At 45.6% G+C, this 16,086-nt stretch overlaps 1 protein-coding gene across 6 annotated transcripts in view; it reads left to right on the top strand.

Annotated features, from left to right (window-relative positions):
- The window catches only part of DOCK7 (dedicator of cytokinesis 7), a 156,459-nt gene that overhangs the window by 78,819 nt on the left and 61,554 nt on the right, over nt 1–16,086 (top strand). For all 6 annotated transcript variants that reach the window (XM_090049422.1, XM_090049421.1, XM_090049419.1 and 3 more), the window contains exon 15: nt 15,452–15,569. In XM_090049422.1, the coding sequence (XP_089905548.1) occupies nt 15,452–15,569 (118 nt within the window). The remainder of the gene's footprint in view (nt 1–15,451; nt 15,570–16,086) is intronic.

The following is a 16,086-nucleotide window of genomic DNA, read 5'->3' as shown; positions in this document are numbered from 1 at the left end:
GTTGGACAACAGAATTGAAATTCAGCACAGACCAGTGTAAAGTGCTAGACATTGGTGCATCTACACAAGACACTTTACTGCACATTAGACTAATCTAATGTGCAGTAAAGCATCACTGTCTACACATGTGTAGCAATTACTGTTCAGTAGATTAGTTTAATGCACCATTTTCTGGTACCTGTAAGCACAGGTACTAGAAATCAGCGCTTTAAATTAATGTGCCAAAGTGCATGTGTAGATGCTGACTGGGAGCAAATAGCTTCTGGTCAGCCTAAGCAGCAGGGTGCCACAGGGCGTGGGGAGAGCTATCCTGGCTTGGTAGGCTGCTGCCTGCCAGCCATGTGGAGATCAGGACCTGTCCCATCTCCATACGGCTGAGAGAGCTGTCCTAACTGCTGGTCAGTTCCCTCAGCTACGTAGAGATCAGGATGGATCTCCATGTGGCCGGGACAGCTCTCCTCCAACCCAGATTGGGACCAGCCCTCGTCCCCCCCTTCCAGCCCTACGGCTGGCACCCAGGGGAGTCTGGAGTTCCCCCTGGCTGCTGCAGGGAGGCAGAGCAGGGCAGGAGCAGCCCTAGACTGAACTGCACCTGTCAGGAGCAAATTTGCTCCCCACGAGCACCCATTAAGTTGCGTGCAGGAGGGTTGCATTTTAATGTGCCCGAATTTTCTGCGTAGAAAATTCAGGCACATTAATTGCATGCATAGATGTGCCTTTTGAGAGCAAAAACCAAACACACAAATACAGAACGGGAGATAATTGGCTAGGTTGTGGCATTACTGAGAAGGATGTACTGTGGGTTTTGGTGGGTCAAAGGCTCAATATGAATTGACACTATAATGCCATTGCCAAAAAAATAACCAAAAGCAAACGCAATTTGAGGCTGTGTTAATAGAAATATTGTATGTAAGACACAAGAGCGAATGGTACTGCTGTACCCATTGCTGGTTAGGTCCCAGCAAGAATATTGTGTGCAATTCTGGGCACCCCATTTAAGAAGGATGTGGAGAAATTGGAGAATAAGGTTTTCAAATGCAAGCTGTGTGAGGAAAGTTTGAGAGAACAGGATATGTTTAGGTTGGAGAAAAGGAGATTAAGGTGGGACGTGACAGCAGTAGTCAAAGATTTGACAGACTGCCATAAAGAAAAGGGAGAACAACCGCTCTCCTTTGTTACAGAGGACAGAGCATGAGGCAGTGGGCTTAAGCTGCAGCAAAGCAGATATAGATTAAACTTCAGAAAATTCTTTGCTGTCAGAATGGTCGTGCAGTGGAACTAGCTGCTCGGGGAAGCTGGGGAATCTAATTCAGTGTAGGTTTCTAAGAAGAAGCTGGATAGGCATTTGTCTGGCATATTGGAGAGAGTGCATTTATACAGGGTGTGGATTAGATGGCCTTTGAGGTCCCTCCCAACCCTCTGATTCTGTGATTCAGCATGAGACATTGGATATAACACTTTCTTAATAGGCTAATTTTTGTTATCAACTTAAACTTATAGATAAAGGCCTGAATTACTTCTCATTTAGGCTGTAAAGTGTTGCCAGAGCAATTACAAAAGAGACTTACTGTAAATGAGAATCCGGTGCTACATGTTATATCGTTTATTCATTTGAAAAAAGCAAACGGTGGCAAAAGATGCACTGGGCCTGATTCCCATCTTGTACTATACTCCTGAAGTATTTTGATGTACTTCCAGGATTTTACTGCTTCATTCCAGTGCAAGAAGCTTCAAACCCAGTGGCTTGTGGTACTTTGGCCTTGATTTACCAAAGATTGACATTTGTAATATTAAGTACTCCTGCATGCAGTGCTCTTCTGGTGTAGATGAGTGGAGGATTCAGTTCTGGCAGCTTCAGCTTCGTAATTGTTTTCCATTTGTAAATTGCTTCTCAAGGCTCAAGCAGTGGGAGTCCAAACGCTCAGTTTTGAGTCACTGTGGTAGAAGGCAGAAGTTTGATGCTTCATGTCTACAATGCATGCAGACCAGGAGCCATCTGCCAGTCTGTGCTGTTCCTTTCCCTGAGAGCCCTAAGCTGTCATGCTCCTGTTTAGCATCCCCTCTTGCCTATCCCTGTGCTGGACTCTTCAAAGAATCATATACATTTCAGTGGAAAAGTCTGCAAGGATTTTCATGTGTCTGCTGGGCAAATTAACATGAGTTTCCCAGTGCAGAATAGGCAACAAAATTAGCCAGGTCTTAGCTAACTCTTACACGTGGCCTTTCCGATGCTGCTACCTACAGGTGGGTAAGAGAGATGTCTAAGGGTAGCATCTTTTTCCCAGGCATTCTTCATGGTTAAGAGTTGACACTAAACAGCTAGGGTGAGTGCAGTTTTGCAGATACGGTGCGAAACGAGAGTCCAGCCTGGTGACGATTCCTCCCTTTAGAAACTGCGTGCTTTCAAGGAAGGGTGAAGTTTTGCATTAGTGTCTTGGTAGAACTAATCCAGGAGGGGCCAGCAGGGGACTGCATGCTTAGGGGCAACCAACACGGGTTCATCAGTGGCAGGTGCTGTCAGACCAACCTGGTGGCCTTCTGTGATCAGGTTGCCAGATCATTAGATGCGGGGGTAGCAGTGGACATAGTCTTCCTGGACTTCCGGAAGGCCTTCGACACTGTCTCTCACCCCGTTCTCATTAAGAAACTGGGGGACTGTGGAGTCAACGCCCACACAGTCAATTGGGTCGCCAACTGGCTGGTGGGCCGCACCCAGAGGGTGGTAGTGGATGGGTCCTTTTCAACCTGGAAGGACGTGGGCAGTGGGGTCCCGTAGGGCTCGGTCCTCGGGCCCGCACTGTTCAACATCTTCATCAGCGATTTGGACAAGGGGGTAAAAAGCACCCTGTTCAAATTTGCTGATGACACTAAGATGTGGGGGGATGTGGGCACACTAGAAGGTAACATCAGGCTTCAATCAGACCTAGACAGGCTACAAGGGTGGGTGGATGTGAATAGGATGGGATTCAACACAGACAAGTGCAAGGTGATGCACCCGGGGAGGAACAACCGGCACCATACCTACAGGTTGGGGAACTCCCCTCTTGTTAGCACAGAGGCGGAAAAGGATCTTGGAGTCATAATTGACTCCAAGATGAACATGGGCCGGCAGTGTGGAGAGGCAGTCAGGAAGGCCAACTGTACCTTGTCATGCATCTCAAGCAGGTCCAGGGAGGTGATCCTCCCCCTCTATGCGCCACTAGTCAGGCCACAGCAGGAGTACTGCATCCAGTTCTGGGCGCCACACTTCAGGAGGGATGTGGACAACATGGAGAGGGTCCAGAGGAGGCCACTCGCATGATCAGGGGGCAGCAGGGCAGGCCCTATGAGGAGAGGCTATGGGACCTGAACCTGTTCAGCCTCCACAAGAGAAGGCTGAGGGGGGATCAAGTGACCTGTTATAAACTAGTCAGGGGGGATCAGCAGGCACTGGGGGAGTCACTGTTCCCCCGTGCACTGCCAGGAGTGACCAGGAATAACGGTCACAAGCTGGCAGAGGGAAGGTTTAAGCTAAATATCAGGAAGCACTACTTCACGGTCAGGGCGGCTAGGATCTGGAACCAACTTCCAAGAGAAGTGGTGCTGGCTCCTACCCTGGGGGTTTTTAAGGGGAGGTTAGATGAACATCTTGCTGGGGTTGTTTGACCCGAGTATTGTTTCCTGCCATGACAGGGGGTCGGACTAGATGATTTACTCAGGTCCCTTCCGACCCTAGAAACTATGAAACCACCATGTAGTAATATTGGAAACCTGCCCATGCTGACTATAGTTTGCACTCTGACGCTTTTGGAGAACTTTCAAGGTTTTTTCTCAGGTCACTGGCTGGAATGGGGGGAGGTGTTCAGTTACTCAGCCTTTTTTTTTTGTCTGTGTGAATGCTGAGAAAAGTTTATTGAAATACAGTTGTTAACCCTGCACTGAACTTTTTTGTGATAACATTTTGGTGACATGAAGCAATCCATAAACATTATCAAGAAGCGTGAAAATAATTTTGAGTTCTTATGGGAAGTATTGATAGCTAGAGTAACATGATGCAATGGAGTCTGAATAATTTTGGTCAGATATACAAACCACAGAAAAATAGTAGAAGAATCCAGAAAAAGGGTTATAGTTCTGGGAAGTAGAATCTCATTATAAAGCAATTTGCTTATGCATCACAGAAACAAATTCAAAAGATAATCTTGTGTATAAGTAGTAATCTGTATTTTGCAGCAGGCATTGGCAATCACATATTCTGTAGTATTTTAAGAAGAAAATCTCTTAAAGAAAACAGTCCAGATTATGGCCCTGCAATGCAGTTACTAGCAGTGCTTATACTATCAGACTGTGTTGTCCTTGATGAATGCTGAGATTAAATCTCTATGAAATGTAGAGATCAATCCTGCAATGACAGAAGGATGAATGTGTGTTTCATCTGTAATTCTTTTGAATGGACAAGGTGCCATGAACATTTGGGCTTTTGATCAAAATGGTGAATCTAAAATCTAGCAAAGGCAGGAGTTAATAGAAACACCAGGAGATCTGGCCTTGCTTTTTGGCTCCAGTTCTTCATCTTGACTGAGCTTTGCAAAGGGTAGGTGGGTGGGACGGCAAAGACAGCTCTAGGCTTCCTTTGTGCCCCCCTAATTTGTGATTCTCTACGATACCAAGGATTATCCGTGATAGAAGTGGTTTTAATTTGTACCACATCTACGGCTTTTGGTGTTTAACCTGACAGTCTCGCTCCTTTTAGAAAGAATCACACAGCAGTTTTCTTGGACGCACCATACACGTGTGCATGCATGCACTTACACACTGATGCAATGGAATGTCAGTGTTTGTTTGGTGAGACCCTGCCTTAAATGAAATATAAAACAAGCAAGTATAAGAGGTCAAAGGAGCTATTTCTGGCCAATAGATATAGTTTGGTTTGCAGAAGCTGTGCTAAATAAGTAGGCTTTTGATGTCTCTATTCTTGGCAAGGTGGCAGTGAAGGTCCAGGTTCAAGCTGAAGCCTTGGCTCTATGCTGGAAGTCTGCAGTCTGTCCAGCCAACTGATAACACACTCTGTCTGGTCACCAGCTGGCAGTGTGCAGTGAGGATATGGGGGTTTTTTTTAGTTTGAAAGAGCTCTGAAGTTTCTTGTACATAGTACTATACCTAGCCATGCCGCAGCATGGGAGATGCACTTGCCTGGCATATTCAGTGTAGTAAAGAAGCAGGAAATTAGTTAGGCAACCCTAAATGTGTTGAAAGGCCTAGGACTTTTGAGAGAAAATGGAAAGAGCTAGGATTCCTGGATGCTCTTATTCAGGAATCCATTTAATTCTGCTGCGCCTCAGTTTTTCCAGTTGCAATAGGTTTCTAATAACCTCCTTCCCTCAGAGTGTCATGGGGCTTAATTGATGCTTGTAAAGCCCTTGGAGGGTGTGCACAGACAGAACAATGCTGGAGAAGTGTAAAATAAATTTTTAATTGTCACTGTTTTGTAAAAAGCAACAGAAGGAAATAAAAGCGATGTCTTGGTATTTGACAGGAACATTTGGTGGTAGAAGGCATAGAATCATAGACTCACTGAGTGGGAAGGGACCTGGACAGATCATCGAGTCCGACCCCCTGCCATGGGCAGGAAGGAGCACTGGGGGTGGCAGGGGTCACAAGAGCCCAGCCAGGTGCCTATCCAGTCTCCTCTTGAAGATCTCCAGGGAAGGTGGGAGCACCACTTCTCTGGGAAACCTATTCCAGGCTCTGGCCACCCTTACCGTGAAGTAGCTCTTCCTAATATCCAACCTAAACCTCTCCTCCCTCAGCTTGTGGCCGTTGTTCCTGGTGACCCAGACTTTCAAGGGGGGCCCTGGTGACCAGACTTTCCCCGAGTCCCTGCTGGTGGCCCCTGATAAGGTTGTAGGGAGCCACAAGATCCCCCCTCAGTCTCCTCTTGTGGAGACTGAAGAGATTCAGGTCCCTCAGCCTCTCCTCATAGGGCTGGCCACAGAGGCCCCCAGCCATACGAGTGGCCTCCTCTGGACCCTCTCTAGGTTCCCCACGTCCCTCCTGAAGTGCGGCGCCCAGAACTGGACACAGTACTCCAGCTGTGGCCTGACCAGCGCCGCATAGAGGGGGAGCAAGACCTCTCTGGACCTCTTAGTGATGCCCCCGTTGATGCAGGACAGGGTGTGGTTGGCTCTACCTATTGTTTCATCGCATTGGCGACTCATATTCATCCTGGGGTCAATCCTGACTCCAAGATCCCTCTCTGCCTCTGTGCTGCTGAGAGGGGAAGCCCCTAACCTATAACCATAATGCTGGTTCCCTCTCCCCAGGTGCAGCACCCTGCACTTGTCCTTGTTGAACCGCATCCTGTTCAGATCTGCCCACTTCTCCAACCTATCCAGGTCTGCCTGGGTGCGGTCCCTGCCTGCCCATGTATTCACTTTACCCCACAGCATGGTGTCAGCAGCGAACTTGAACAGGGTGCTCTCCACACCTTCGGCCAGGTCGCTAATGAAGATGTTGAACAGCACCGGCCCCAGGACCGAGCCCTGGGGGACTCCGCTGCGCACACCCTCCCAGGTTAACGTCGACCCATCCACCACCACCCTCTGGGTGCGCCCCTGGAGCCAGTTTGCCACCCATGTGACCGTGCATTCGTCAGTGCCGCAGTCCCTCAGCTTGCCCACCAGAATTAGGTGGGACGCTGTGTCGAAGGCCTTCTGGAAGTCCAAGAAGATGACATCGACTTCCTCCTTCACATCTAAGCTTTTTGTTACCTGGTGATAGAAAGAGACCAAGTTAGTCAGGCAGGATCGGCCTGGCACGAACCTGTGTTGGTTACCTCTCAACATCACTTCCCCTGCAGGGCTCTCACAAATACGGCGTTTGATAATTTTTTCAAAGACCTTCCCCAGGATAGAAGTGCGGCTGACTGGCCTGTAGTTGCCAGGCTCTTCCTTCCTCCCCTTCTTGAAAATAGGGACCTATTCCAGTCCTCAGGGACTTGGCCTGAGCACCAGGAGTCCTCAAACAGCCATGCCAATGGCTTCGCAATGACACCAGCCAATTCCCTTGGCACCCGCAGATGAAGGTCATCTGGGCTTGCTGACTTGGACACATCTAAGCCCTCCAGGTAATCCTTAATCTAGGTCTGCACTAACAGTCGGGGGACTCGCATCCTTCCTGGGCCTCTCTATGCTGTCACCCGAGAGCTCCCCATTGTCAACAGACAGGAACACAGAGGCAAAGAACGTGTTAAAGAGTTCTGCCTTCTCTCCCGCGTCCATCACCAACGGCCCTGCCCTGCCTTGTAGGGGTCCAATGTTACCCCAAGACGTCTTCTTGTTACCTATTTACTTGAAGAAGGACTTTTTGTTATCCTTAATCCCAGAAACTAATCTAAGCTCCAGTGCTGCTTTAGCCTCCCTTACCAAATCCCTACAAGCTCAGGTCAGGGAGGTGTATTCCTCCTTTGTCCCTGCCCCCTGCTTCCACCGCCAGTACGCTTTTTTCTTCGCCCTCAGGCCAGCCTGCATATCCGCGCTCAGTCATGAAGTTTATTGCTACCTTTGATGCTTCCCTTTGATCTGTGTAGTTTAAAATGACTTTATAGAGATTACTGTAAAGGAAAAATAATTAGGTATTTCCCCAAGCTGTTGCAGTCAAAGACTTAGGCATGAGCACTCTGGGCCAAAGTACAGAAACAAGTTGAGGCCAGGACACCTACTCTATATCAGTCAGGCTACTGAGAGGGACAGGAAGGGGAACCCAGGCAACAAAGAAGGTGTGAATGTGAGTCCAGGCAGGCAGGACCCGTGGCGGGAAGTGAAAATGTGGTTTGGCAGGGTCTGGGCAAGACCCAGAGGCCAGGACCATCAGGCTATGTTGTTTATTGTTATGAGCAAATTCCTATTGGGAAAGAAAGGAAAGCCAGTTATACTGCTGATAATTGAGGAAGCATTGCCAATACTTTCCCAAGAGCTGGTTGACACTCAGCCTGGTCATTGGACTAGTGATGGTAGACTGTAGGGAGGTAATATTTGACCTTGAGATTGAAGAACTCCTGATAAGTGCCAAGAAAATGGTGGTCCTCACCCAGGAATGCCAGTTGGAGATTCATGGGACCTAGAGGGATATTCTAGGTTGACTCTGAAGAGGAGGCATGGGCCTGTAAGAGCAAGGTAGGCACAAAATGAACATTTCTGTATGTGCTTTGTTGCATTAGGGGTTTAGGTTGCAGGTGCACTGCAAGGAGCATGAGTAATCCATTAAATGTCAGTGACTTTGGCTTGTTCACAAACTTGGCTGCAAGATCAGTGCTGTAAAAACTGTAACTTAGAGGAAGTGGGGCATTTCCTTTAAGAAAACATAGAAAGAAAATGATATTTATGCATATATCTTGAGAGGATAGTGAAGACTGTAGCAACTTTAAATAACTTTCAATTTAGGGCTAAACCACTTTAGGCTTTTATTAACCCTGTAAGTGCAATTGTATATGTAAAGTTAAATATGGTAACCATCATTATCTCTGTTCATAATTGCATCGGGATAATAATTTATGTCATTATGATATTACCATAATGATAATATGATATCAATTGCTGTTCCAGTCCTGCAGGCTGTGCCCCTGCAAGTTCAAAGGGGCCATTTACATGAATAAAAGTTAAGTTCATGCTTAATCAGGAAGGGAATCAAGCCTGATGACATACTGGTATCTCTGCTTTTGGTGCCCTTCCATTTCAGCTCTTGTATAGGGTGAAGTTTTACATTAAATTATAGAAGCAGGTAGATTCTTTTTTGTAGGAATAAAGTATGAAAAATACCTGTTGGTCCAGGCTACTCCTCCTTTTTTAATGTTTAAAACTTACGATAAATGTGTGCTCAGAATGCATATAAGGTTGTTGGTTATAGTTGTGTTGATCTAGGGACATAGGCAGACAGTGTTCTTTGGGTAAATGTGGTATCTTTTATTAGACCAACTAAATAGTTGGAAAAATTGTTCTTTGCAAGCTTTTGAGCTCAAACACCCTTCTTCAGGCATATGGAGACTCTGCTGGTGCTGTGTTCCTTCTTTTCCACCATGGAGAACACATAGCACCAACAGACTCTCCAGTTGAAAAAGTAAGAAAAAACCCTTTTGCAAACAGTTCCATAATGTATGAGGTTGTTTTGTTTTGCAGAGTTTACAACAAAATCATTTTTGTTTATCCAAATGCTGTGTCTTGTCTTTAAAAAGCACCTTTTTCCATTTGTTCTTATATTTTATTTTTTTCCAAGAAGATGAGACTCTGTTCTTGACTTAGTCTTCAGTAGCCCATGGGAGATGATTCAAGAAGTAGGCATGATATGATTAAGCCTTTTACCACTTTATAAAGGGGATGAGAGTTGCAGCTCAGGAGCTTGTATCATCTGTTGCGATGCAACAGTTACATCTGCATGCTTCTGTAGAGAGGCAAATGATCTAAATCACTGTAAATTTAACCTTCATTGAAACATGCTTATATTTACAATGGTTTTGCTGCACTTGCATCACTATAGGAACACGCAGCAATAACAGTTATATCATAACAGTTTATGCAGTGGATTGAATTCCAGTACAATTGTCACATCCGTCTGTTCCCCAGGTTCAACATTCTTAGGTGCAGAAATGATGCCAAAACAGCACAGCATGGTCCCAAACTTTGCTAAGGTGTTTAAAAAGCAGAATGGAGAAAAAATTCTAACATCAAGGTTCTCCCAGTGCTGAGAAGGGTTTATTGTTGATTTCACTGGAACTAAAGTCAAGCCAGTGCTCTGCTCCTGGGAATTTCTTAATTTTTAGGTAGTGGAATCACAGAGCCCTGAAACAAAGCAACATTGAAGAAGACAAGGAAGAGGAAAGAAGAAACAGTGTGATTAAATGATGTGGTTCAATAAGTTATTCAAGCCGTGAAGGAGAGTCCTGGCCCTGAGAGTTGAGCTGTTACCCTTTCCCCTTTCCAAAGAGAAGGTATACTTAACAAACATGATCCTGAAAAGTATCTGTGATCGACTACCTCACTGACCCTCATTTAGGGGCCTGCAAAGGATTTTTATAGTCTGAGTAAAGCAAAGAAAAATGTCTTTGAATTTTATGGAAAAGGGAAATATTAATAATGGTTAGAAATTTCCTCCAAGAGTTCAGGATCAGCTCTTAATTTTTAATGAGTTTATAAAGGATTTCAGAAAATGGCTGCAATCACATTACATAAATATTTAGAGGACTGCCTGGTGCCATCATTTCCTGGGCTTCGAAAGACTTTGCACATTAACAGTTCATTTTATGAAGGTAAAAGTGCTGCTCAGATAATATAAGCTTTGCATGCTTTTTGCATACTATTGTAGATGTCCTGCAAAAAAAGCCGCAGACACACATCTTTGGATTTAAAGCCTTGGGATGCAATTTTTGTTGCTAGAAACCTGTGAATGAACTAACTGGCACCCTGAGGCCTTCAACCCCTCATTAATCAACACATCAATTAATGATTTATCTTCAGGGTCCCAAGGTAAATGCCATTTAACTCCCTGTATGAAGAGTGGGACAGATTAGTGCTAGGCACCATCACTGATATCTGGTCCCAAAGGATCATCGCTGTCTGTCTATTGTGTCTCCCTGTTTTCTTCATCTGGTCTATGGCTAAAGCTATAGCCTTGCATCATCAAATTGTAATGAATAAAACAAAGTTATTACCAGCTAATTAACCCTTCCCAACCCAGCAGAGTCTACATCATAAGGCAGGCTCTGCCATAAAGTCACATAGCCATCTCAGAGAATTACAATAACATTCCCAGCATCCCAACCTGTTACTATTTGCCCAGTACATTTTGTAAACAATAAAACCATTCCTTCTAAAATTCCCTAAGGAAGGGCTGGAACTTATTGCAGAACAATACTGTAAGAGGGGAACAGTTGTCATCTTTTGGGCCACTGAGGTCCTGATTTTCATTCCAGCTCCCAGATACACCAATTTTATGCTGGAGCCATGGTACTGATGGCAGGAAAGTTACTCATCACCAGGGATCTGGGTTTTCCCATGGAGGAATGCAAACTTTCCCCTTTGAAAGAGGAAAAAAAAGGATTTTTCCCTTTAAAGGAGAAAAACACAGGTTTTCCCCTTCAAAGCAGGAAACTGTGGGTTTCCCCTTGTAGGCTGGCAAAATTCCAGCCTGCCAGAGGCTGCTTTGGGCTGGGGGGAGCAGGGGAGGGCAATTGGAGGCAGGGGGCACCATATATGTGTGCATGTGGAAGTATACATGGCTTCCAGTACAACCAGGCAGGTTGATGGGAGTAGCCCCAGCAGCTGGATAAAGGTAAGAGTACAGGACATGGTGGGGTTGGAGGGCCAGGGCTCGGGGACCATCTGGGCATGGTCCAGGCATGCCCATAGGTGACATGTTGTGGGGCATGAGAGGGCACATGCCCTCTCAGATTTTTGCACAGAGGGTAGGGCACAGGGCATGGGGTTGCAGCCTGGCCAGACCAGCACCAGGCAGGAGCTGCCTTCATGGCCCAGTGGGCAGGACCTGGTGGAGGAGACCAGAGTGGGTCAGGGAGACTCGGGGCTGCTGCTGCTGGCAGCAGGGAGCAGGCAGGATGCAGCTGCCAGGTCCCATAGCTGTGGCAGCTTGGGTTCCTCTCTAGCAGGGCTGGGGGGCAGGGGGCTGCTGGGCAGGAATGAGGGGCACCAGCAGGGCCCAGGGGGCTTTGGGTCAGGAGTGAGGGGCACCAGTGAGGATGGGGGTCTGTGTGTCAGAAGTGAGGGGTACTGGCAGCACTGGGGAGGCTGTGGCTTGGTAGTGAGGGACAATGACATGGGCAGGGGCAGGGCACCAGCATATCAGGGTTGTTCATTGCCACAAAGCAGCGGGGGGACAGCCATGGCTGGACCCGTGTTTTGGTGAGCAAAGGGGGCAGGGGGAGCTCTGCTTTTCCATGATAAAAAAAAAAAAATCAAATGCCAAAATATATAGGTATGTAACATTTATTTTATAATGATTGAGGCATTGGTAGGCTTCCAAATTGTTTCAAAATTGTAAATACTTCAATAAAATATTGTGTTCAACTGATACCTATAGATATATAATGGCATTTCATTTTAATCGTGGAAAAACATGAATTTTGGATTTTAAATCCAAGGATTTAAACCAATTTTAAAAATCCGGATCTGCAACCAACCTCCAAGGGAAGTGATGCTTGCTCCTAACCCTGGGGGTCTTCAGAAGGAGGCTGGATGATCATCTAGCTGGGGTCATTTGACTCTAGCATTCTTTCCTGCCCATGGCAGGGGTTGGATTGATGATCTGCTCAGGTCCCTTCCAACCCTACCAACTATGAAACTATGATTTTGGATTTTTTAACAGAGGAAACCAGGATCCCTGCTCATGACTTACAGCAGTGTGAGTGAGATGCTTATAAGGCCTGTTTATTTAAGGATACATTGCTGTTGGGTGCTGATGCGGCTTCTTTATTGTGCAGTGGCCTAGGTTTAAGCCCCCAACAAGGCATCAATATTACATTATGAGTGGTATCATCAAATTACCCAGAGGGAAATTTTTCAAGGTACAACTAGCAGGAATGCACCCAACCCATGTCAACTTCCAGAGGTAGGTGTGTCCTTAATGGCCCTTGTGCCTTTGAGAATGTGCTTCTTTCCACCTCTTCCCGTGTAGTTGCCCTTACAATCCTTCATAGCATAGATTCTAAACGTATCCAGAACCCATGGGTGAAGTCCTACTGCAGTGTGACATGTACTCTGAAGTTAACTTGTGGATTTTCTCCCCACTTTTTTAAAGTATTCTTTGGCTGGCAGAAGACACCATGATCCACCATGCTATGAGCCCCCTAGAGAAAAGGGAATGTCTACAGAGTTTTGGTTTGGGCTCATCTTTACTATCCTGCATAAATCAGGCCTGAACCATAGTATTGCTTTTTAATATAAGGATCCTATAGCTGGGCTTCCCAAATATGTTAAATCCCTCTCTTAAGCACTAATAATACTTAATGAAAGTTTTATGAGCAAAGTACATTTTAAAGTAAATTTTCATATCCATTTTTATTTTAAAAAGAACATCGCAGAGCAAATGTATTCATGCCAGAATGAGGTAATTTAGTGAAGCCACAAAAAAAGCGCAAGTCCCCACTGAAATAATAAGAGAACATTGATTAGGCAAAGCAACCAATGGGGACGAAATTCAAAAGCTTAATTCAGCATGAAGGACTTCGTTTGAGAGAGAAGACATGCTAGTAAAGCTCAGGACGGGGTAAGGAAACTGACCTCATAATGCAGCTCCATATTGTATTTCAGAGCTGTGTATTAGTGCTGCTTTGCATGAAAGCTGACTTTCAGCTCAGTACTAGCTTGTCTGTATATGCATGGGATTCCCATTGAAATCAGCAGGGGTTCAGTACCCATGAAGAGAGCAAAGATCCATCGTGACAGGCAGAGAAGAGTCTCAGTGACAATGCCCTATGACTGTTGCTTAATAAACTTTATCATGTTGTGTTCCCCACAGACACTGGTCCTTTGTGCTCTGCACATCTTTTTTGCCCATCTGGTGTCTTTTGTGTGTAGTGAATGAGATTGGAAGGTCTCTAGGGCAGGCACTACATTTTCATCATGTTTCTGTATTACATATACTTAGTGTGTACAAAGTGCACATCTGCCAACCTTAAAGACCCCAACACGCTACTAGAGTGGTATGAAGGGGTTAGTGGAAAGGAGCATAAAGTCAAGAAACTTTAAAGTACTAGGTCTCTGAACTGTGCCATCCAGGGGCTTTCTGGAGCCAATCCCCTCTTCCTATTTGTGAAGCTAAGAGTTAAAGAGGTGTCATTCCCCGCTTCCTCTGTGGTTAAGTAAAGACAGTCAAAAAGCTCAAGGCTGCATCAGTTCAATCTTCACAGGTTAGTTTAAATGAACCAGTAAGCAAGTGACCAAATGTTCACTTTTGATTCTGGACATGCAGCCACATGCCTGCAGTGGCCCGGTCCAGAAGCCAGGGGGCACTAAAGCCCACCTCCCTGCTCTACTGAAGCAGACAGCTTGGGCTAGCCCACTCACCCTACAAGGAAAGGGATGCAGGGGAGGTGCAAAGCATCCTGGGATGCTGGGGCACTGTGAGTTAACTTGAATCTGGAGGGGATCTGGGACAGAAGCTCAATAAGCCAATTTAACCTAAATCAGTTGAATCGAATACTACATCCCTCCAGGTTTATCTTAAACTGGTTTCAGCTGTTCTGAAAGTAGTTTATATATGCTGAACTTCTGTTGTGTTACATATTTGAACTGATTTCCAATCACTTGTGCTGGTTTCTGTGTAATTTCTGTCCCTAATCTGCATAACTGTGCTGGGGCAAAACCATTTTCCCGCAAACAAAGTGTAAGTAGGAAGTTGAGAATCCTATCTGTACTGCCTTCCTACTACACCAGAGGGTACTGTCTGTTTGCCATCTCCCACTCTGCCCTTGTTCACTCCCAGAAATGAGGCAACAGAGCCTGCAGATGACAGAACAAGAAGCAATGGTCTCAAGTTGCAGCAAGGGAGGTTTAGGTCGGATATCAGGAAAAATGTTTTTGCTAGGAGTGTAGTGAGGCACCGGAAGAATGAATTACCTAGAGAGCTGGTGGAGTCTCCATCCTTGGAGGTTTTTAAGGCTCAACAAAGCCCTGGCTGGAACGATCTAGTTGGGGATGTTTCTTTTTTGAGCTGGCGAGTTAGATTAGCTGATCTGCTGGGGTCCTTTCCAACCCTGATTTTCTATGAATCCTTAGAGCTGTTGAATATAGCACTAACCCATACAACCTTGGAGCAGTGCTTGGACATAGCTACATTTGCTTCATTTCTATGACTTGGAACACGGAGAGCCAGGGCAAATGGGCAGTGAATGCTTCAGAGTGGCTCCTCCCGGGCGTGGCACAGAAGTAGTGTAGACACGCTAAGTGTTGAAAGTTGTGACACCTGATTCCTCATTGTCTTGTACCATTTTGGCTTGGTCACTGCTGGGAGGACAACTGCACTTTGAGATCACCTTGACAAGTCACAGTATCAAGTCACAGTGAGACAGCTGCTCCATGGGAGATCAGCTTCCTTCTGTTTTGGACAACTTACCACCTTGCTTATACCCCTCTCATAATCTTTCCAGTTGAACTTGTATGGATTTTTATGCTTATTAATTATTCTCAAGCAACTTTACAGTGGCAGTGACTCAGAAGCACTGTAGTGGAGCATAAGGAATCAGAACTCATGGTAGTGGAGCATGCTACTCAAGCATGCAGTGTGAGGGATCGAACATTTTGAGCCTGCATGGGAACGTGTATGTTTGGGTGTATGTGTGCACAAGAGGTGGGAATCTGACTAATGAAAATATCCCAAGAACTTCAGAATATTCCTTTCTAGAAATGTTGGGTGCTCTCTATACCTTTCACGCTGAACTGATTACTGATGCTTATGTCTGTTGTAGGAATCTTCTGTATGTCTATCCTCAGAGCCTTAACTTTGCCAACCGTCAAGGCTCTGCCAGGAACATCACTGTGAAAGTCCAGTTCATGTATGGAGAAGATCCAAGCAACGCCATGCCAGTAAGGGAATGCAGTTTGCTTTCAGTTCCTCTTGCCAGCTGGGTCCTGCATGTGTAAAATCTGACCGTGTACACTGAAACTGAAATGTTGATATATTAAATAAAGACCTCTGGAGAGGTTTCTAGATTTAATGATATCTGGAGGAAATACAGTGAGAGCACTGCATAACATAGCACCCATTTAAATGCTGTATGTCAAACAGCTGTGTTGAACTGATGTCCCAGCTCCAGGCTCAAGAAGTCTGTAGCTGCCTCTCTTGGCTAGTAATATTTTGCTTTAGCACCAAAAAAAGACAAGTTGATTTTTATATTGAGACTTGTGGCCGGATCCTCAGCCAAGAGAGTTCAATAATTTATATTAACTGAAGACCTGGCTGTGAGCTCCTTTTATTCCTGTACCATGTTCTCACTGTCGTGCTACCAGCCTTCTTGGTCAAGTGCTTTGAGATCAAGAGAAAAACAGTGTCATATTGCAACCCAATACTATTGTTTATTATTTCATTTTCTGTGGTTTTCTA

The sequence above is a fragment of the Crocodylus siamensis genome, chromosome 5, assembly GCF_052110815.1.
Source record: "Crocodylus siamensis isolate JL-2025a chromosome 5, ASM5211081v1, whole genome shotgun sequence".
Taxonomy (NCBI): Eukaryota; Metazoa; Chordata; order Crocodylia; family Crocodylidae; genus Crocodylus; species Crocodylus siamensis.
The sequence above is the reverse complement of the archived record's forward strand: the minus strand, read 5'-3'. Positions and strand labels throughout refer to the sequence as shown.